Source organism: Lemur catta, chromosome 2, assembly GCF_020740605.2.
Source record: "Lemur catta isolate mLemCat1 chromosome 2, mLemCat1.pri, whole genome shotgun sequence".
NCBI lineage: Eukaryota > Metazoa > Chordata > Mammalia > Primates > Lemuridae > Lemur > Lemur catta.
In genome coordinates, this window is record NC_059129.1 from 85,635,779 (window position 1) to 85,658,021 (window position 22,243).

Consider the following 22,243-nt stretch of genomic DNA (forward strand, 5'->3'; position numbering starts at 1 on the left):
AAACCAGTGAGCGTCTTGTCAGTCTAGCTTTGGAAAGCTGGAGAAGGGATAGTGGAACCACAAGTGGGTACTGGGAATTTTTTTTTAACATATCCTTAAACTTTTTTTCATTACACAGATATTTCTGTAGTGCATACCACGAAGAGTGTGGAATTTATAGAATTACAGGCATCTATGAGAAAATAGACCAGTATATTAAATTGAATAAAATGTATGCCGCTGGAAAGATGATCCTGGAGTATTTATCAATGGCATGGGTGTCGATTCTCATGCTCACGTAGCTGCTTCTCTGACTCTTCCTCTGGGGGGAGCTCCTCTCCGAGGCCAGGGTCAGCTGCACCATCATCCTGTCGGGCTTCTCGCCGGTGTCATTGTCGGGCAGGTAGCTGTCCAGGTCGTTCACCTCCCCGTCGCTGTAGCTGCCGTCCAGCATCACGGCGCGGGGCGGCGGTAGCCCGCCGGCGCAGGGCAGCTGCGGACACAGCAAACAGGGGTGCCCGCTCAGCGCCTTCCAGAGACTGCATAGTGGAGGGGTTGCTTTTTCTAGTTTCTTTCTTATTCTCAGTTTGGGAGGAGGGCAGGACAGTAACGGTGGTGTCACTGTAAACATTCTAACATAGCAGGTATCCATTTTTGTTGAACTAAAGGATTCTTGTTGACTCTTAGGAAACATTGCAATGTCATAGCAGAGACCAACAAGAATGTTGATTCTTGATTACATAAATCGACTTGTTCTCCATGAGATCATAAACCGATAACAGCCCTTGATAAAAACGTTTACAGATCACATTATTGTGCATGAGAGAGAGAGATGGAGGTGAGAATTGGAAAGGTATGGCATTGTGGGGATAGATTATTGCGATATGATTAGAATTTTCTGGAGGAGCTGACCATGCAGCTGCAGACTGGAGGGACAGAGGAAAGCCGGTTGGAGGGGAGACAGCCTGGAAGATGTAGGAGATCACATATGAAGGAAAGTTTCCTAGGATAGGAATTGTTCTTCCCTGGAGGGTTCTTTTTATACACCTCTATGTAAACAATTTGTTCCACCATGTTAAATTGCCATTTCTTTTTCTCCTGGGATTCCCTCACTAAACTGAACACCACCAAGATGTTTTGAAGACCTGAGACAGGTCTTAGTTACATTGGCTTTAGCAGCTCCAAGTATGTGGAAAGTGCTAAATAAATGTTTCAGTAAATGAAAGATGTCGCCCACAGTAAATGTCACACTGATTTAACGCACGTGGTGATGTTTGCTCTTCACAACTACCCTGTGAAGTAGGCAGAGGAGGGGGCTCACAACCCCATTTTACAGAGGTCTGACCTGCCCGGGGCCCCAGGGCCGGACCAGGCTCCGTCCTGACCCGACGCGTTAAGCGCACGGTGAAGTCACCTTCTCCCGCAGCTTGCGCTCCTTGCGCTCCTGCACCGTGGTCAGGTAGTTGACGGCCGCGTACTCCAGCACCGAGAGGAACACGAACACAAAGCTGACCCAGAGGTAGATGTCCACGGCCTTGATGTAGGACACGCGGGGCATGGAGGCGTTCACGCCCGTGATGATGGTCGACATGGTCAGCACCGTGGTGATGCCTGCAACACGCACGAGGAGCAGTAAGCATGTGTTTGTCTTTCTCCAATCACGGCATGGCTCCGTGCCTCTGCTTGCTTGTCCCTACTGCTCCCTGGACCCAGACTGTCTCCGTCCCTGCCCCTCTGTCTAGCAAACTACTCGTCTTTCACAATTTCGCCTTTACAAAGCTTCGCCTGATCCTTTCCCTCTCATCCCCACCCATTCCCCGCCTGCGCACCCTGTGTATTCATCGTAGCATCTGTATTGCTTTACCCTCCCGCAGAGAGCCCCAGACTTTTTGGCATTAAGGCATTTATCTCAATTTTTAGAAATAAGAGATTCATTTATAAGTAGGTATACATGGGAGGGGGGAAGGTGCACGAGGTTTATCTTAATATTTGTGTCCTTGCTCCTGCTGTGGAGTCCTGTTGTCCCTGCAGCGTTAACAGCTGTCAGGGCTCCCCTGGCCGCCACCCCGGTGCTGACCTGGCTGCCACTCAGCAATGTCGGCTCCAGGACCCAGAGGTTGATTTTACTAAGGATGGTGATGTTAACTTCATCTACAGGAGACAGATTTCAAAACTAGAATGCATGTTTATTTAGCACAGTGACTGTTCAAGCTACGGAACAACTGTTAGAGGACAGGGCATCTGTCCGTGGAAATTTGCCCAGGATTTCAAATTAAGCTCTGAACATTTGTTTGGCAAACGTCAAATCATAGAGGATTGGGGTCATCTTAAGGGCCAGCTCCAATCCAGTTTCACTAAAACCTGGTGGGTCACACTCCCCCTTGCAGCCCCTGAACTGTCTGAGTGATGGTGGTGTGTGTGATTAATTGGGTACAATATTCAGAGCAAGGGAAAGAGTTGATGGCGAACAGCTGCTGATGGAATGAATGCTTATGGAATGCATTCTCAGACTTGAGTATGAATAAGAATGACTGGGAGAGCTTGTTAAAAATGCAGGTTCCTGGTCCTCACCCAGAGATTATGATTCTGTAGATGTAGATGAGACCTAGGACTTCATTTTTAACCATGTCTCTCAGAGATTCTCTTACAAAGATCTCTAGTGCCACCTTTTGAGAAACCCTGTTATAGAATATGATTCATTTTGCAAGTGAGCAGAGAAAGCCCCTAAAGACCAGGATCACCCACCCTAGAACACGGCTCTAACGAAGACTAAAGGTGGGTTGTTTGGATGGGCACCTGTAGGGTCCTGGAAAGTTTTGCAACAGATTCTTTTTTTTTTTTAGATAGAGTCTTGCTCTGCCACCCGGGCCAGAGTGCAGAGGTGTTGTCATAGCTCACAGCAACCTCAAACTCCTGGGCTCAAGCTATCCTCCTGCCTTAGTCTCCCTAGTAGCTGGGACTACAGGTGTGTGTCACCGCACCCATCTAATTTTTTCTATTTTTGGTAGAGACGGGGTCTCACTCTTGCTCAGGCTGGTCTCAAACTCCTGAACTCAAGCAATTCTCCTGCCTCAGCCTCCCAGAGTGCTAGGATTACAGGCGTGAGCCACCTGCCACGCCTGGCCCATAGATTCTTAATTATGGGATTTTACCTGCAATTAAATAACTTGGAGTTTCTCCAAGTTACAATGCCTAAAGGGGTATAGGACCAATTTGAAACGAATGTTGAAAGAAATGAGAAGGCATGAAAAAAAGAAGAAAAGAATGCTTTTATCTGGAAGGAATTACTGGTATTTTCAAATGCTTGGAATGTGTACTTGAGATATTTCTTACCTAAGGGGACTCTGGCAGGCACAGCTCTGCGGTCGATCCAGAAGGACACCCAGGACAGCATGACCATCAGGGTGGCGGGGAAATAGGTTTGCAGCAAGAAGAAGAAGATGTGGCGACGCAGCGTGAAGTTAATGTACAGACGGTTGTACCAGCCTGGGGGACACAGGAAGAAAAGATAGCACACGTCATAGCTACTCAGCTCCTTCATATAACAAATTTTAATTAGGGAATCATAAATACCTTAGGCACTCCAATGCAATCTTACCATAGGTTTAAAAGGTAGAAATGAGGAAAAAAACGTGGAATAAAGTGATTACATGATAATCCACCCCACTTGGGTGAATCCACCTTAAGAAATCTTTGGCCTCTGTCCTATACACAAAGGGAACCCCTTGAGAAGATTGTTTAAACTCTTGTCACTCAAAATTCGTCCTCGGCCCATTAGCCCCACCACCACCTGGGTGGGAGCTTGTTGGAAATGCAGCCTTTAGGGCCCCACCCCAGATCTACTGAATTAGAATCTCCGCTTAACAATATTCCCCAAGCAATTTGTATACATGTCCAAGTTTGAGAAGCACTGATTTAAACAATCTCCTCTGAATTTCTTTATTGGGAGAAATGTGTTTTAAGTTAAAATATAAAGCTAAACACGACATTGTGTTTAGGAGCGGAGTGAACAATCACAGGTCCAGCTATGCTTTAGCTCTGCTTTTGTGTTCTTTACAAGGAAAACGTATGCCCGGGGCCGTTGAAGGGAAAGGAGGGTAAGTTTGAGATGACTAGGCCTGAAAATTAAATGTGAATTTGGCAGCACTGACTTGGAAACCGGCATCCTGGCTAATTTGGGATCTGCCTCTTGGTACCAGGAAGTGATTGTGGGGCACTGTCAAAATGCTGAGGGTCAAAATAACCAGGGTCCCCTGATGAACTGAGACATGTGGGTGATGGATGCAGACAGAGGGCAAGGAGCGTGGGGTTGCCATGCTACATTGGAAGTAAACCAGTGCTCTCTCTTATAGATAGGAAGACCACGGTGTATTTAGAAGATTGCACTTCCCTGTGTAGTCAGTCAAGGAAGTTCTTAGCAATAGAACTGCTTAAGAATTTGAGCAAAATCATCCTGAAGGGTGACTGGTCAAAAAAGAAGCAAGAAATGGAGCGAGTTAACCTCAGCCATTTAAGTAGCACAGGCAGGCGCTCAGGAAGGTCACAGGCAACCGGAGGTAGCAAGCCTGTCCAGACCCTTGGTTCAAAAAGCAACAACCAGGCCCACAGGGGAATAACCAGCAGTTCCTGCATGGAGGCTCAGAGGAGAGTCACAGAGGGGGTGTGCAAGCAGGGCGGCAGGAGTGCCCTGAGCGGCTGGCTGGAGCAGGGAGAAATGAATGGACAACAACAGACCTGAAGTTGGACTTGTTTCTTGCTGTAGAGGAGGGGCCTCTGACAAGCGTATCAGGGCTGCCAGCTACTAGGCTGGCAATGCAATTGTCTCAGATAAACCTGCTCACTTACGTCTGAGTCCTACTAATATTTTCTAGGCTTGTCCTCCTAATGCATTGATGGTATCAAATAATCACCTCCACCCAATGCTTGCCACCCACTAGACTTCATTTAGGATTTCCGCCTTTTGTTTCAGGTACAAGTGACACAGGCTCTGTTTACTTGACAACCAATTCATGCCTTTCCTACAGGGGAGGATGGCCCTCTGTGGCCAAGCCAAGCCTGCCCCACGCCCGGCCCCTGCCCCCACACCCACCCGTGCTGCTGTAGAAAGCCAGTTTCGTGGTGGTGTGGAATTCTTGAATGAGGAACTGGGAGAGTGAGATGCGCTCATCCGTCTTCAAGGAGTCGTTGCCTTTCTTCCAGTACAGCATGAGGTCATCTTCCGTGTAGGCATCTGGAAGGATGGGAGACGGTGTCAGGCAAGACAGGCTGTCTGTGGGGCTGTGTGGAAGCTGTGTGTCTTGCTCTCTCACACAGACTATGGGGACTGTGATAAGATAGTTTGAATAAACAAACCACAGTCTAAACAAAGCAAAACAAAATCCAAAAAAACAAATCTACTACTCCCCAGTCTTTCAAAAGTTATCAAAGCTCTCAAGCCCAAGTGCTCATAATTCCTGCAAAAGGGCCCACCCTGCAAGTCAGCCTGCCATTGATCATGTTAGATCAAATGAAGTTGCTGTTTTTTAGGTCAGATTTCACATGGTTCGGTCTTATAAACCAGGGGTGATTCAGCCCTTTCCTTTCTTCTTTCAAAGTGTAGTGACTCATCAATCGACCGTAAATGCCTTTAAACACTATCAGGTAATAAAGGCTATGTTCTAGCAAGAAAGGATCCACACAGAAAGGGAAGCAGAACAAAGTCCCTTTTCTGTAGGCCTCTAGTTGCTCCTACCTGGGGTAAAGTCAAAGTGAGCCCATGATAATCACCCTCTCTGGTGCCACCATTCTCCCAACCCCACCCACTTCAGGTGAATACACATCTTACTCCAATTGAACAAACCTACCCACAGCCTGGGCACAACTGAGGTAAAATCTAATGGAGTTGCCAGTCCAATCTGCTCACTTATAAACAGTTTCTTCCAGGGCTCCCTGACAATACTTTTGTTTTTTTTTTTTTTTTTGGAGACAGAGTCTTGGTCTGCTGCCCCGGCGTCAGCGTAGCTCACAGCAACCTCAAACTCCCGGGCCCAAGCAATCTTCCTGCCTCAGTCTCGCTAGTAGCTGGAACTACAGGCATGCGCCACCATGCCCAGCTAATTTTTCTAGTTTTGGTAGAGATGGGGTCTTGCTCTTGCTCAGGCTGGTCTCAAACCACTGAGCTCAAGTGATCCTCCCACCTCGGCCTCCCAGAGTGCTAGGATTATAGGCATGAGCCACTGGGCCCAGCCCCCTGACAATATTTTTTCTCTATTTTCCAACCCTTGACCTATGTGATGGTTGGTTTTAAGTGTCAACTTGGTGTGGCCATAGCACCCAGCCAAACACTAATCTGTGGAGGTATTTTGTAGATGTGAATAGTGTCCACAACCAGTGGACTTTAAAGATGATCCTGGATAAACGGGTGGGCCTGACCCAATCAGTGAAAGGCTATAGGAACAGCTGAGGCTTCTGAAAGCAGTTCCACCTGTGGGTTGCAAAAATTCATGCGATGCACAAAAGTTAAATTTTCATCAAGTCCAATTTGTCTCTTTTTTCATTTGTTGCCTGTGCCCATGGTGTCATGGGGCCTGGTTTTCAACTTTCCCAGGACTCCTGCTGTGTGCGAGCTTCCTGAGGCCCCTGGGCTGTACCTGAGAGTGGACCCGAGAATCCCAGCCACCACACATGCTCACAGTGGCAGTTCCCTGGGGCAACTGTTGCCCACTCTGCTTTTGCCAGGAAACCCTTTCTGCAGTGGAAAATGTACTTACAAAAGCAATAAAACAGATCAAAAACAGGCTCTCTGGATGGACTCTGAGTGTGTGAGAGAGAGAGAGAGAGTGTGTGTGCACGCACGTGGAGAGTATGTGTGTTGGCCCGTGTGTTGGCCCGAGGACTTGGAAGGAGACTCACATTCCATCCACCTTCTACTCCTCCTCCTCAAGAAGTTGCCCTGGGGAACTCTTAAAAACCCCAGGTTCCAAAGAACAAAGTTTAAAACCATAGCCACAGGGCAGTAAAAAGGTCAATTATGGGAATCGAAGATTTTAGTCCCAAACTTGTTCCTGATTTTTAAAATTACCCTAGTCTTAGCTTCAATCTAGAAAATCACTTTAAAAGCCTTGTCCTGCATGAGAAACACACACTGTTCCTGCTACTGAGAGCTGGAGGTGTTTAGAATGATAAGGAGCTGCCCGGACGCCTGGGCGCAAGTCTACTCACAGCTTTCAATTTCAAGCGAGCAGGTTTGTGTGTCCAGGGGGAATCGGCTGAAGTCCATGTTGCACATTGCAGTCACCGTAACCCTGGAAACGAAAAGACAAAATCCAAGTGTTCAGAGCTTGCAAAAGACAGGTGCAAAATGATAAAGCAAACAGAAAAGACCTCTGCTTCCTTCCAATATGATAACTGCTTCCTTCTCAAAATTCATAACCAATGTGTCAGAATTTAGATAAGTAGCTGATGAGCGATACCCTCATTGGAGTACTCAGGTATTTATGTTTAACCCCAGGGTCAGTGTGAGGGAATAGAACGTCTCTGCTAACTCTTATCACGTCCAAGCATTTTATTTTATTTTATTTTATTTATTTATTTATTTTTTTGAGACAGAGTCTCACTTTGTTGCCCGGGCTAGAGTGAGTGCCGTGGCGTCAGCCTAGCTCACAGCAACCTCAAACTCCTGGGTTTAAGCGATCCTACTGCCTCAGCCTCCCGAGTAGCTGGGACTACAGGCATGTGCCACCATGCCCGGCTAATTTTTTGCTATATATATTTTTAGTTGGCCAGATAATTCCTTTCTATTTTTAGTAGAGACAGGGTCTCACTCAGGCTGGTCTCGAACTCTTGACCTTGAGCGATCCACCTGCCTCGGCCTCCCAGAGTGCTAGGATTACAGGCGTGAGCCACCGCGCCCGGCCTTGTCCAAGCATTTTAAAGAAGGAGTGGTCTCAATTGATAAAACAATTGAAATAAAAACTCACATGATATGTTTTCGTAAGAGAAGCCTTAGGAGCATATATTGTTCTCCTGTTTTAGGTAAGTTCAAGTTCTTCTGTTCTTTTATTGATTTTATTGATATTCAATATCATGTACACTACTGTGTACACTTAGGCCAGTTACCAAACTGAGCACTTTTTTCCATTCTATTCTATCTTTACATTATATCAATGCTGATATTTTTATATTGATAATAATATCTACTAGTGGGCTTTTGTGTTTTTAATGGGTCATTCCATGGAGATCACAGTAATGGAAAAACAATGAACAATCTTGTTGTACCAACACACAAGCACTTGGTGGTACTGATGGTTTTGTTTCAGAGTTTACACAGGAAGATAGGCTTCTGCATCATGGAACAAACACATCATTAGTCACAGACGAAAAGTCTTCCATTGGTGCGGAATTTCATGGCAGGACACGATTAACGGTCGTTGGCAGGTACTGAATATACTATTTTTCCTTCAGCCACACAAGATTTGCTATGTATAAGTTGTGGAAATGACCTGGACAATTCATGGCCCAAAAGAAAAAAAAATCCCTTTCAATTTAAATGGAAATTTCACGGAAAAGAGCATTCTTGAAATGGAATTACCCAAATATTTGACTCCTTTTTTTCCCACTGCTTTGAGGGTAGAATGGTTATGTTCTTCAAGGCATTTGGGATTGCCAGCAGCTGGGTAGTCTTCTGTCCCCTGGAGATCCCGATAAATAGGATATGTTGGGGTATGGGGTGCGGGGTGCAGTCGGGCTGGCAGCTGACGTGGATCCCTTGTGTGTGGGCTGCCTCATCACATAACTATGTCTGATGTCACCATCAGCATGAACGCTAGAAGCCAAGTTTGGGGACACGTGGAGCTAACTTTAGGGACATGAAATGTCAAATGCGGAAGATTCTTTGCTATGAACAAGAGGATTGAATACCTCCTCTTCGCATTAGTTTTTAGAATCACAGACATCATCAGACAAAGTCTTTCCAGCCTGACTTGATGCTTTTTCACTCATAACCTATGTATAGAATGAGCATTGTGATGTAATCAAAACCCATGTTTATTTTTGTTTTCCAAGTCTCTTTAAATTGAGTCATCGGAAGGGATCTTCCCTTGGCCTGGACAGAAACTTGGCAGGTCCTGTGGCTCCTCTGCTCATTCTCATGTAACAGTCAAAACCCTCTTACGTCACAAACCACATCTCAATTCAAAAATTAAAATTTTTGTCTGAGATATTAATCAGTGCTTCTAACTTCATTCAAATGAAGACTTCTGCTCTCCCTCCTCAGCTAAGATACAAAGTTGGCATCTGAACGGTCAGTTTCTGCCCATCTCGGATCACAGCTGGCACGGGTGGGAGTGCAGGAGAGAGCGAGGTGGGGCGGGACAGTCCCTGGCTGGGTGGCTTTGCACTCAGGGCCTGCCACCTGGTGGCAGCTGATGCTTCCTTTCCCGGGTTCCTCTTTCCCACAGCTGGCTCCTCCCGGCTGCAGGTTTCCATCCTCCAGCAGCAACTCCTCGCCCCACTCTTGGTCACCCACCATCCGTTCCACACACTCTTGACCGTTCCCAACAACCCGGGAGCACAGACTGAGCACAGCAAAAACTTCTGGCTCTGCCCCAGGTGGTCAGACAGCTCTTCTCTCTCCCTGGAGCTGCGCAGTGTCCCCAGCTGTAGGCACAGCGCCCCCAAGCTCTCCAGGTGGTCCAGTGAAGGCCCATTCACCACATGCCCACAACTCCCTCCAAAGAAAAATCTCACGAATCCGTTCTTCCTCCCCTCACCATTGACTGTTTTATATCTTGAAGTTTATTAGTTCAAAAGTCATGGAATTGGTTTTTCAACATTTCCGTAGTAAAATCTACCTAGTGTAATGGAGCATCTCACTTGTAAATTTCACTTTTTTATTGTATGTTTGTGCCTTGGAAACTTCGATCTCACTGTCCTGTCACCTGTCGTTTCCTGCCCCTCCGCCTGCTGCACTGTGCATACCTCATTGGACTCCATGCCTGTCTCCTCCACTGGCCTGCAGTCATGCTAAGGGTGGTGAGCTTGTGTCATTTGCCTTTATGTCCCCAGAGCTTGAGACAGGACCTGGCCGGGCTTTCATTTGCACAACTCTGGGGGCCACCTTGGCACCCAGAAGGCTCTTAAAAATCTGTTGCATGAATCCATGAGTGAACGAAGTGAGAGGATGGCTATTAGAGAGTATTTTAGGTGCTGACCGGTTGCTTACAGAGTTGACAATACCCAAGTACTCCATGTTTTCTCTAAAGTAAATTTCAAAGTGGTATTCCTCAGTAACTTAAGCCTCTTTTTTTATTTAAATAAAACAAAAGCATAATTTTATTTGCAATGAGAAATCAACTCATCTATTTTTAGGCACAGGGATGGAAAGGAAGTGTTTTCCCTGGTGGGTGAGGCTCACTGAGGATTTCGATTCTGAACACGTAGGAGATGTTCCACTCCCTTGTTTCCTCTGTTCTGCCTCTTGTGGTGACATCCAGTGGTGCGCTGGGCTAGACTTCTAGGGCTCTCGAGATCTGATTGCTGGATTTTAAGGAAAGTTGCGAGCCAGTTGTTAAGCACAGTCATTATTAAAACTTAAAATTAAATGGTACATTAAAAACAAAAGTAATAAATACTCAAAACTTATCACTTCTTAATTATTTTACTACATTTTATTATTATCTATATTCCTGAAGTCATTCACATTTATTGCATCTGTGTGGTAGAATTACTGCATAATAATGTGCTGCCATGTGACGTTTCTTCTTAACTGCATTCAGTGACATCGGTGGCTGGTAGCTTGAAACCAGCCATGATGGGAGTATTTATACTACAGATATTGGCAGACTCTACAAATTAGGGCTTGAGTTATTGTTGAATGATTATTTAGACTTAAGAAAGTAGATTAAACCTTAAAGTATGTTATGTCTATCACCATTACATTGTGAATAGTACAAAATATTGAGAAAATATTCTTCCAATATTTGAAAGCTATTGTCCAACTCAGCAAAGACATTGGTTATGTCTATAATAAGTGAGTAAAGTTCCTACCCAGTTCTTCATTGTTTCACTTTTGTCTTTTAATGTAAATGAAAATATCAACCAATGTTTCTCAGATCTACATTCATTTGCCAATCATGTAAGCAAGCAAATACTTACAAACGTTTATTTGTAGTCTGACCTTGTAGAACTATTGTTGATGATATAATCACAGAATTACAAGAAATAGGAAACCATGCTGAAGTTATAAGTATATGGAATTTATAATAAAGAGTATGATATATTTAATTTCATTTGTAAATCACGTGCTATACATCCTTTCTATCAGTAATGTTTACAATAAATGTATGTATGTATATGTATTCATATTTGTGCCCCAGATAACCAATTGTTAAACATTTACTAGCACACCAATGGCCATGTGTGTTATGGTCTCTGTAGCCCTGGTGTGCCACTGAATTGTGTTGTTGTGTTGGTGGTTTTTGAGCCTTAAATTGCCTTGATAACCTGCCTCAGGAATGAGGGCTTCAGGCAGAATGAGTTCAACGTGGCTTGGGGCAGGGGTTGCACATTCTTGACCCATTTAAGCCTTGAAGATGCAAATCCTGTATCTCTACTCTGTGTCTGGTACCTATCTACTTGGGTTCCAGGTCAGGATAAATATTAAGATGTCCCTATAAATATTCTTTTGGACAATGGGGACAGAAATTCAGCTTCAATATTGCGATCTCTGATTCTGAAGATATGCTGTGCAACTGCCCAGGAATGCCCTACTTAGACGTTGGTGTGAAGATTCATGATTACCATTCACCAGCACGTGAGCCAAAGCAAAGCCTATGAAACTGAAACGCACCCTCTGCACAGCACAGAAGCAGTAAACCATGGTGAGTGACCGCGTCCCTTCTCCGTGAAGGTCTGAAGGTCGCGGCTCATCTCCATACCCCTCTGGGGAGGGGGAGCACCAGGAGTTTCTAACGCCGGCCCTGCAGCCTGGAAGCCAGGCTGGCTGAGGTGCTGGGATTAAGGAAAGCTTCCCTAGGTCAGTGCTTAACGAGCCATTAAACATTTCTAAGACATCTGAGCTGGTGAGAAGAAAAGATTTTATTCTTTATATTTTAAAAGTGATGCTCAGAATGCCACTCCAAGTCATAAAGTAGCCCGGGGTCCTCACAGTTTCTCAAATAGGACACTGGGGAGAAAGGATAGAAAATATGCCTGTGGCTGGCCAGGTGGAACAAAATACTATTTTTTTTTTAACCAAAGTTCTAAAATGTACCCGAAAAATGGAAATCAGAGAGATTGGAGGAGGCAAGTCTTTGAGAACGCATTTTCTATTTCTCTGACTCCTACTAGACAAATAAACTTCTTCATTACAGAAATATAACACACAGGATAGGGCACAAATTGTAAGAATCAGCTTGAGAAATTTCCCAAATGTATTTTCAAGACAGTAATTCTTTAAAATTTCTACTCATGTGTCAAGTTAGTTTTCCTTGATGTTGAGAAGTTGGCAGCTACTGAAAAGTTAGAAGTGAGATGTTCAGAGCCAAAACGCAAAACTGCTGCTGTGAAACCCACGCTTTTCTTGGTACGAGGAACGACTGGAGTTTCTCCCTACCTGAGGCTGTAGAGCACTTTCCCGTCTGGCTGCACGCGCAGCATGACGTTGTCCGTGGTGGTGTCGTGGATGAAGGAGCGCTTAGAGTGCACGAAAAACATGTCGGGGACCCAGATCTTCTTCACCAGCCGGCCATCAAATGTCATGCTGAGGTTGTTGGTGCTGGGAAAAGACAGCCTCTCGTCCTTCCAGTAGTGTCTCAGGTAGAGGGTCATTGTAAAGTCCTGGGGGCGGAGGGGCAGAGAAGGAACCCCAGACACACAAACCCACTGGGCGTGGGCAGGAGATTCTGTGCCCCTGTGGAGCCATCACCTGGCTGGGGAATGAAACTGAGCCGAGTGAGGTCTTGCTTCTAGCGCCCCAGTTTGCTGCAGGAGGAGGAGGAACCCAGCAAGCGGCAGACAGGGTGAGTGGGTCTGAGCCCCACCCCCAGCCCCTGGCATTTGCCCCTATATTGAGGAGCCTGCTACTGCCAACACCTGGGGCTCAAGCCACACGTGCCATAGAGTGCTGGGAACAGCACTCAGCCATAGAGAGGGGTGGTGGATAAATGCCCCAGATTGCTTGCTCCTGACTTGGGATAGCCCTGAGATGTGTTCTTTGCAGACTCCTGAGCACCCCGGTGGGATTGAGTTCTGCACTAGTGACTGGCTTGCTAGCACAGCTCCTCTGCTGCCTTCCCTCCCGTGTCACCTCCCCACTCTGTTCCTGTGTTTCTCAGGATCACCTCCAAATAAATTACAGTAGAATGCTTGTCTCAGGTCTGCTTCTAAAGGTAAGGCCCTAAAAAGTCCTGTAAGTTGAGGAGTTGTAGACTGTTCCATTTTTTATCTGAACCCACTAGAAAGAAAAAAAAGCGACACTCTTTTGTTCCTTCTGCATTTCCACAGTCAGGAAATCTGCGGGAGTAAGAAGTGTCTGGCTACTTGGCAGCTGCAACCTGGGACCCTGTTGCTCACATTTGAGGCACTGGAGGGGGAAGATCACATTTGTCATCCGGCCTTGTATCATCCCAGTTTGGTGGCTTTGGGCCAATCTCTCTGAGCCATCTGTAAAATGAGTGTGGGAACTCCCACCTCCTAGGGCAGTTGTGAGACTAAATGAGTTCAGGTGCCTGGAGCCGCTGGCCTGGGGCAGGACATGGGAATCCCCCTGCCCACGTCTGGGTCAGAGAAGCACTTACCATGTCAACCTCCGAGATGCTGTCCAAGCTCTCCACCTGCACGTCCACACCAACAGGAATGGCAGGGCCTGGGGGCAGAGCATGACTACAGCATTCATTCTTTTTACTTGAACTTTTACTAGGCAGAAATAGGCAAAAGGAGCATTTCCCCTGGAACCTCAATGTGATGTCAGACTTGAAGGTTTGGCCATGCCAACCTGAAGTCACACCAGAGATAAAAGGATGGAATCATGGGCTGGCTCCCTGAAATAGTCCAGCAAAAGGGAAAAAAATGTTTTCTGTTTTGTTTTGTTTTTTTAGTTTGAATCATCCAGGTGATTTTGAAATGATGACGTTAATAAATAGCTTTCTGCCTTGGTTGCATATGTTCATTTAAAGGTATGACCTAGGTTGAAGGCTGGGTCTGGTCTCAGGAGGAATCGACTTACTTCTTAGCATGGAGGCCACCCACTTTATTTTCTGTATTTCTCTACTGATTCTGCCCCTTTCATCATGGAAGCAGTGGCTCTTGTGTGGCCATGACAAAGGCATTGCTTGGTAATAGGCACCCAGGACTGGAGTCGTGTTCAGGTCGTTTGCCAGCCCCACAGATCTGCTTCTCTGCTACACGGTGGAGGAGCTTTCAGGGGAGACATAATGAACCGGATGGCCTTAAAAACATGTGATATTTTTTGTCGTTTCTGGGCCAAAAAAGCTTAATATTGATAAACAGTAAGAAAGCATAATAAAGGGAATAGACTCTTGACCCCTTTCTTCCCTGCTTTCAGGGACAGACATGGAACACCCTCCAATCACCATGGAGTGAACAGGTGGGCTTGGATCCGACAGCAGCAGATTATGGACTGGCTAGAGACTCCCTTCTGGGGCCTATTTATTCTCTGGGCAAAGATGAGTGGACAAAATAAAAGGCAAGAGAATGAGTTTTAAAATAAATATTTTTTTCTCCAGGAAAATGGGTTTATACCCATAAGGATGAAAATCCTATTTGACACTAAGAGGGCTGAAACCAGCGGCTGCAGGCTAAGCTCCAGAGGCCTTTGCCATTCTTCTGCACTAAGTCATTATTTTCTCAAGCTATTTTCATGTAATTAAAACCACACTCTGCCCTTAGATACACACCCTGAATTCCGTCTGCCAGCTCCCAGAGGAGGACGAATTTAGTGCAAGAGTTGTAATTTCAGAGCATTTTCAGGAGGCAGCTTTGGGCTGCAGCTGCCCCGTCTTCCCCTTGCCCTGCCCACGGCCGGCCAGCTGCTGGCCTCACTGATCCTGAGTCACCCTTGTCAGGAGCAGTGGCCTGAGGACAGCTGGTTGGCCCAGCCTGGCCACCCGTCAGCATGCGCCTCCTGGGAATGGGTTGGGCAGAGCCCAGGGCAGGGGGAGCGCATGCTCACATCTGTGGGCTTGGCACCTTGTCCACCGAGCACAGGCAGGGCAGACCTGACAGCATAGGGCACAGCCGTGTGGTCCCTTGGTTCGATTTCCCGCACACGGACAGAGGGAAGGACCTGAAGGAAGAAGACACCGCGAGAATGCACATCTCATACCTCCGAAGCCAGGCCTCATGCTGAAGTCATGGTCGTCTATCCTCAGAAGCTGCTCCGACTTTGTCAGAGGCGATTTGGTGATGTCAGGGCTTCGTTTCAGAATTGGGCTGCAGAGGGGGGGAAACAGGTGGGTCACGCATTCCGACCAAGCCGGATAAGAAGCCTGACTTGCTCTCGACAGGCTTGAGGGGATGTGTTATTTCTTTTTTTAAGCTACTTCCTTTCCCCAGCTTTCTGGATAAATGAACTGACCCAGAAGGTTCTCAACCACGACTGAGGAGCTTCAAAAACACCAACGCCCAGGCCCCACCTCAGACATTCTGATTTGGGCAGTTGGGGAAAAGGGCCTGGAAATTGGTATTTTTTTTAAAGCTTCCCCTATGATTATAATGTGTACCAAGTCTGAGAATGGCTGGTCCCTGTCTCAGTAATAAGCCCAAACACCCCCAAAGTGCCTCAGCCATTCTGGGGCTTTGAGCTGGAGGGAGAGTGGTGTGCGTGGGCCCAGCCTGGCGCCCTTGACCCCTGCGGCCCGCTCCGTGGAGGGAGACGGACTTCCCTCCAGCCAAAGGCCAACCACCCTGTCATCTCAGGAGGCAGCTTCTCGCGCTGCTGCTTCTGAACTGCACCTAGGGCCATTTTCATCTGTTTTCCCTTTTTCTAAATAGGTAACATATTTGCAAGGTTTGACAATTTTCTTTTTTCTTTTTTTTGGAGACAGGGTCTCATTCTGTTGCCCGGGGTAGAGGGCAGTACCATCATCATAGCTCACTGCTTTTACAACCAGCGCTGCAATGGCCTTGAACCTTCTCCATTCACCTGTTAGCACAGTCTTTGGAATCCACAGAAACAATAGACAACCTTCCCAGCTCTTCCTTTTTCTGACACCCCACCTGTGTCCTCTCTGGGGACCACCACACACACTTCTTTTCCCTAGCAAGGTGGCTCCAAACCTTTGGCATGCAAGAGCATCTCCTGGAGGGCTTGTTAAAACCTGGATTCTTAACCTCCCCCTCCCCCTGCAGCTTCGGATAGAGTAGGTCTGGGCCCAGGCCCAAGAATTTGCATCTCTAACGAGGTCCCAGATGCTGCTGCTGCTGCCGGCTAGGAGACAACACCTGGGGACCCACTCCCCAGGTGCATTTTATCCTTAGCAATACTCAGTCCACCTTTACGTTCTCTGCTTTCTTCTTTCCTGAAGAAACTCTTTAGCACTGTGGGAGTGGCAGGGAGAGGGGATGTGGCTAGGAAACAGAAAAACAGGGCTCTGACCTCCATTCTGAAACTGCCTGCTACGAGCCTTTAGGCAACTTGTTTATTTTCCCGAGACTCAGTTTTCCCGACTGGTAAGAGGCAAAGCTCTGTGACTGGACTGGGGTGGGGGTGCGGTCAGGATTAAATGAGAATGTGAAGCGTGCACAAACGAAGGTGCCATGGCCATTAGTGAGCCGAGGAGGATGAGTCCTTGTTTGCATAGTGAGGCAGTTATGCTGCTGGCAGCAAAGGAAGTGGCCCAGGGAAAGAATGGGAACTAGTGCATCAGGACCACGCTGCAGCTGCTTCAGACACAAGGGAGGAAGCGGGCGTGCCAAGAGGACAGCCAGTCCCCATTGCGTGCCATCCTCTCTCCCACCCAGCTCGATCCACGACCCCCCATCTTCTCCTTTTAGGCTCCCCTTCCTCTTGTCCACCCCCCCCTCCGCTTCCTGACCCTTGGTAAGGGGCTGGGGGACGGGGCGCTGTGGGGAAGAAACACCTGCAGAACAGTGTTTGTGCGTTCACGGCCGTACCTGCCTTGCACGTGGGCGTCTCCGGGTGCTTCTCGTCTCTGTCTTTGAGGCCTGCTGTGAAAATAAAAAATAAAGACACTCTAGAGAAAGTCTAGGTACTCACATCAACCAAGCACCACTTGCCCACCAGATTTGCTTCAAATCTAACCAGAATACAATGATAAAATGTGAAAGGAAAAGAAAAACTATGAAGCTTCAGTGCATTAATTTAGCCTTTTGATGAGCATTTTCCAGGTAAATACAGAGGCAGGGATTGGAGGACTAATTACTTAGAAGGCCTAATTTGAAGAAGTCTGACCTGAAATATCTCCCCTACTGGTCTACCCAGGCCTGAAATTGATGCCATTCTTCCAGAATGTTCTTAAGGACATGCACATTTTAACTTTGATCCACCATAAAACCGTTCCTATGGAGAATAACACATTGCCAGGTGAACTGTATCACTGGGGCATCTTTGCCGTCTGGCTTGTGAGTTCAGCCAAATGGGCACTGACAGGAGATGAGAGAGGAGGAGGAGGGAGAAAGTCAGGGTATTTATTCCTCTTTCTCACTCTGCTTTGATGCCAAGGACTAGCAATGCCTGTGTTACTCTGTGATGACAGAGAATCAGAGAATCTCCAATAAGCTTCAATAATATTATTTCCCCTCAGTCCTAGAGGTAGTCACGGCTTCCTGCTGTTCCTAGTCCTCAGGCATCAGCAGCCCCCCTGGTTCCTGAGCCCTGCCCACATCTCTTCGAGTGCTCCCTTAATTCACGGAAGTCCTTTTGAGCATTCTGCTGATTTCTGCTAGAACTCGACAGGTCAGGACTGATGCACAGGGGTTATGTCATTTGTACCAAGTGGAGCAGAGCAGGTGTGCACTCTGCAGGAGGGGGTCCCAGCAGCGGGGATGAGCTAAGCCTGGAGGGAGCGACGCTCTCTGGGCTCCAGGCCACTGTCAGCAGGGGCAGTGTGAGGCTGCAGGCTACAGGGCAGAGTCCTCTTCCTGGCCAGCACTCGCGCAGTGCTGGGCCCCATGGCCCCTCAGTGCACGCTAGCTGGATGACAGGAGGAATCAGCCCCCGAAGATGCGCACATGCAAAGGGAGACAGGAGGGACTGAAAGAGGGGGCTGAATGGAAAACAATCCTGGCCCAGACCTTACTTTGGCTTTGGGCCAAACAGAACTGGATGCTGACAAAAGGGAGGTTTGTCGGATTCTGAGATGCCACTGCCTCTGCCTTCCTGAAGCTGGATTCTAGCCCAGGGGAGACTGATAAATAGCATCCTTAACGTCTTTCTCATTGTCGTTTAATGTCTTAAAATATAACTTTTTTTCTGTTTACATGCTCATGTAAAAAAAACTTGGAAAATAGATTAAGCATAAAGGAGAAAATGAAAACAACTCAGAAATAATCTCTGTCACCTTTATACGTTTGTCCTTAAAATTCTCTGAGAGAGAGAAATCATAGTTTGTAACTCGCTTTTAAACTCAAGATACACTATAGTCAACCATAAGTTATGGTATACCTTAAAAGAACAAAAAGAGTGGAATTGGAATGCTCCTAACACAAAGAAATGATAAATGCTTGAGGTAATTTCTTACCCCAATTACCCTGATTTGATTATTACACCTTGTATGCCTGTATCAAAACATCACATATACCCCATAAATACATGCAACTATTATGTACCCATGATAATTAAAAATAAAACATCTTTAAAAAAACAGACTCAAGTTACAATATGTCATGGAATATTTTTCATGGCATTGGCATTGGCATGTCATTGGCATCTTTTACCAGCCAAGGATATGATTATTAATCTTGAAATGAAGTATTACACAAAGCAAATAACAGGAACAGCTAACATTGCTCGAGCACTTCCTGTCTGCCAGGGGCCATGCTAGTTCACATCACTTGCATTAACTCAGGCCTATGAGGTAGGCCTCATCATTACCCTCTTTTATACACAAGGAAACTAAGACACATGAGGGCTTAAACAACTTGTAGAAGTGAGGGAATCAGAAGTCAGACTCAGGGCTCTGGCTCCAAAGGTTGGAAGCAAGGTTGGACGTGGCATTCTGTTGAAAGATTTGCCTCCCACTGCCAGGAATCTGGCTCAGAGGTGGAAGGCCTGAGCTTGTCTTTCTCTTTGTGTGGAAGCTAGCATGGACTTTGCACATAATTGGTGTTCAATAAATATTTACTGAATGAGTCCCAGGAGGTCACAAAGAAAGGATAGACATGTCCCAAGTTAAGATGACATACAATGACGTTCAAGACAGCTTTTGGGACTGAACAGAGGGTATATGTTTTTTGAACACCCATTTCCATTTTGGATACAATGACAAATTCCAACCTACGGAACTTCTTACTGTCTGCTTGTTCTAGTTCCTCGTCGGTTTGTGTGTGGAGGACGTTTTCCCCAGAGAGGAGTCAGAAGGCTCTCAGAGGGCAGGTGGCGCAGGGCTGGGGCCTGTGGCGGGCAGGCGGGCTGCCCAAAGGCTCTTTTGCTAACAGCAGGGCTCCTGGTGAGTGATACTGGACTTTGCTGATGATTTCATCTCTGAGAAGATGAAGAAGTTAACTTTCACAAGGAAGCAAGAACCCCCTAAGGAAAACGATCTTACAGGGAGGGCGATATGGTGGACCAGAAGCAGCCTGCACAATGCCACTCTCACGGAGAGGATCAAAAGTGGTGAATAGGTACCCACCTTTGGATGGATCATCTCAGCGAGAGCACTGGGAATCCACACAGAGGAGCCGGGAGTGAAGAGAAGACGATGCAAGTGGGACGAGCTGCTCAGCAGGACCAGAGGTGATTAGGAAAGGTGCCCACGCGTGGGAAAGGGATCGGGCAGAGAATCCGGGGCTCCACGCTTCCCCTGAGGATACTGCAATAGGAGCAGTGGGAGGGCCCCTCCACTGCAGCAGCCTCCAGACTGATACAAGGACCTGCCTGGAGGCTGTGCAGCTGTGTTGTTGCTCCAGAGACAAGGGACAGCTGGTTTGCAGAGCCCCAGGCACTGCAGCTGGTGCCATTATAACATTTCAAACCCAGAACACTACTTTTGCCCAAGGGTCAGATCTGTGACTACTGCCTCACCATCGCTCCTGCCAGGCGGGAATCCCAGGGCTGGCGTGCACCCATGACATGCACCCCCACCCCCACCCCCACCATGGGGGGTGGGGAGGATCCCTGGGCAGAGCAGGAGACCAAAGGCCTGGCACCTGCTGCTGTGGCCTGGGTGATCTTGCTCAACTTCACTTCCATGGAACCCAGGTGGAGCAAGCACATGCCCATAGCCCTTGGCACCCACTGCCCATGGCCAGGGCAGCTGGACCACTGCTTCTGCCACTACCAGTGCCTGAAAGGCCCTGAGTGTGTGCCCCAGCCGGTAGCTCCCCCAACCGGCACATGAGCACTGCGCCCTGCAGACCTGCTCCATCCTGAGTAGGTGCCCTGCACTGTGGGCCCGCTCTGTCCAGGGATCCTGCTCCACCCTGTGCATGAATTGTGACCTGCTGGCCTGCTCCACATTGGGGGCCACTCTGCCCCACACCCTGCAGGCCTGCGGGGCCACTACACCCTGAGAACCTGCTATACCAGGCACCACACCCTGCATGGACTTTGCCCAGCCTATGTGCCTGGCACCTAAGCTGCCCAGGCCTGCACACATTGGTGTTATGCCCAGTGGGCCTCCTCCATCCTGTGCACCTGCCCTATCCTGCCAGCCAGCTCCACCTCATGTGTGCACCTGGCACCAGGGGCTGACCCTGCCACAGCAGCCTGGTGATAACTACAAGGGAACAGGGGAGATGCAGCAGAGCAGCAGCATTAGAGGCTCACAGTGTGCCCCCTCTCCTGCCTGGTCAAGCTTCTGGAGTAGGACCCAAGCATGACATCCAGGGACCCATCCCTATCTTCAGCAAGCAACAGAGGTCTCAGCATAGGAGAACAGGTGTACCATATCTGCTATCTGTTTTGAGCTGAGAGAAGTGGCTCCAGATGGGAAGGCACCAGCGTAAAAACTCCAGCAACATGAAAAAATAGGCTGTCTTGACACCCCCAAAGGATCACAATAGCTCTCCAGTAATGAACTCCAACCAAAATATTGTTGAAATGACAGATATGGAATTCAGATTCTGGATGGCAAGTAAGATGAATGGCATTGAGGAGATGGTAGAAAACCAACTCAAAGAAATGAAAAAAATGTTTCAGGACATGAATGAAAAATTCACTGAAGAGATAATATTAGAAAAGAGATAACAGAACTTAAAGAAATGAAAGAGTCATTTAGAGAATTTCAAAATACATCAAAAAACGTTAACAACAGACTAGACCAAGCAGAAGAAAGAATTTCAGAGCTTGAAGACAAGGATTTCGAAGTAACCCAGTCAGTAAAAAATGCAGAAAATAGAACAAAGAAGAATGAACAATCACTGAGAGAAACATGGGATTATGCAAAGCAAACTAATATAAGAATAATAGGTGTCCCTCAAGGAGAAGAAAAATCAATAAGCATGGAAAACCTATTTGAGAGAACGATAGAGGAAAACATCCCTGATAAAGCTAGAGGTTTAAATATCCAGATACAAGGTGGTTATCGAACACCTGGAAGACTCATAGCAAATAGGACATCACCAGGACATATAATCTTCAGCCTGACCAAAGTCAAAGTGAAGGAAAAAAATCCTACAAGTCACAAGATGAAATCAACAAGTTACTTATAAAGGAAAACCCATCAGACTAACAGCAGACCTCTCAGCAGAAACCTTTCAACCCAGAAGGGATTGGGATCCCCTATTTAGTCTTCTTAAACAGAATAACTGTCAGCCACGAACTTTGTATGCTGCAAAACTAAGTTTCACAAATGAAGGAGAAATAAAATGTTTCCCAGATAAGCAAACAGTAGGGAATTTGTCGCCACTAGACCTGCCCTACAGGAAATGCTTAACAGTGCTCTACGTGGAAAAGAACAATTGATACCCACCCAATGTAAAAACACCCAAAAGTTAAAGCTCACAACTCTCATAAAACAGTAACACAACGGAGAGTAACAAAGCAGCTAGGTGTCATTCAACATGATGAACAGAACAGTATCTCACATATCAATACTAACATTGAATGTAAATGGTCTTAATGCTCCCTTTAAAAGATATAGACTGG

General features: G+C 47.0%; 1 protein-coding gene across 4 annotated transcripts in view; it reads right to left on the reverse strand.

The window, feature by feature from the left end:
- GABRR1 (gamma-aminobutyric acid type A receptor subunit rho1) overlaps nt 1-22,243 on the reverse strand; it is a 31,603-nt gene continuing 9,360 nt past the window's right edge. The window contains exons 2-11 of one of the 4 annotated variants that reach the window (XM_045544011.1): nt 18,237-18,329; nt 17,092-17,145; nt 15,302-15,408; nt 13,755-13,822; nt 12,572-12,795; nt 7,180-7,262; nt 5,069-5,209; nt 3,313-3,465; nt 1,394-1,590; nt 1-472 (exon numbers count right to left, since the gene is read on the reverse strand). In XM_045544011.1, coding sequence (XP_045399967.1) covers nt 173-472; nt 1,394-1,590; nt 3,313-3,465; nt 5,069-5,209; nt 7,180-7,262; nt 12,572-12,795; nt 13,755-13,822; nt 15,302-15,408; nt 17,092-17,145; nt 18,237-18,329 — 1,420 coding nt within the window. In that variant the 3' untranslated portion in view covers nt 1-172. The remainder of the gene's footprint in view (nt 473-1,393; nt 1,591-3,312; nt 3,466-5,068; nt 5,210-7,179; nt 7,263-12,571; nt 12,796-13,754; nt 13,823-15,301; nt 15,409-17,091; nt 17,146-18,236; nt 18,330-22,243) is intronic. The other 3 variants (XM_045544013.1, XM_045544012.1, XM_045544014.1) reach the window with 3 other exon arrangements.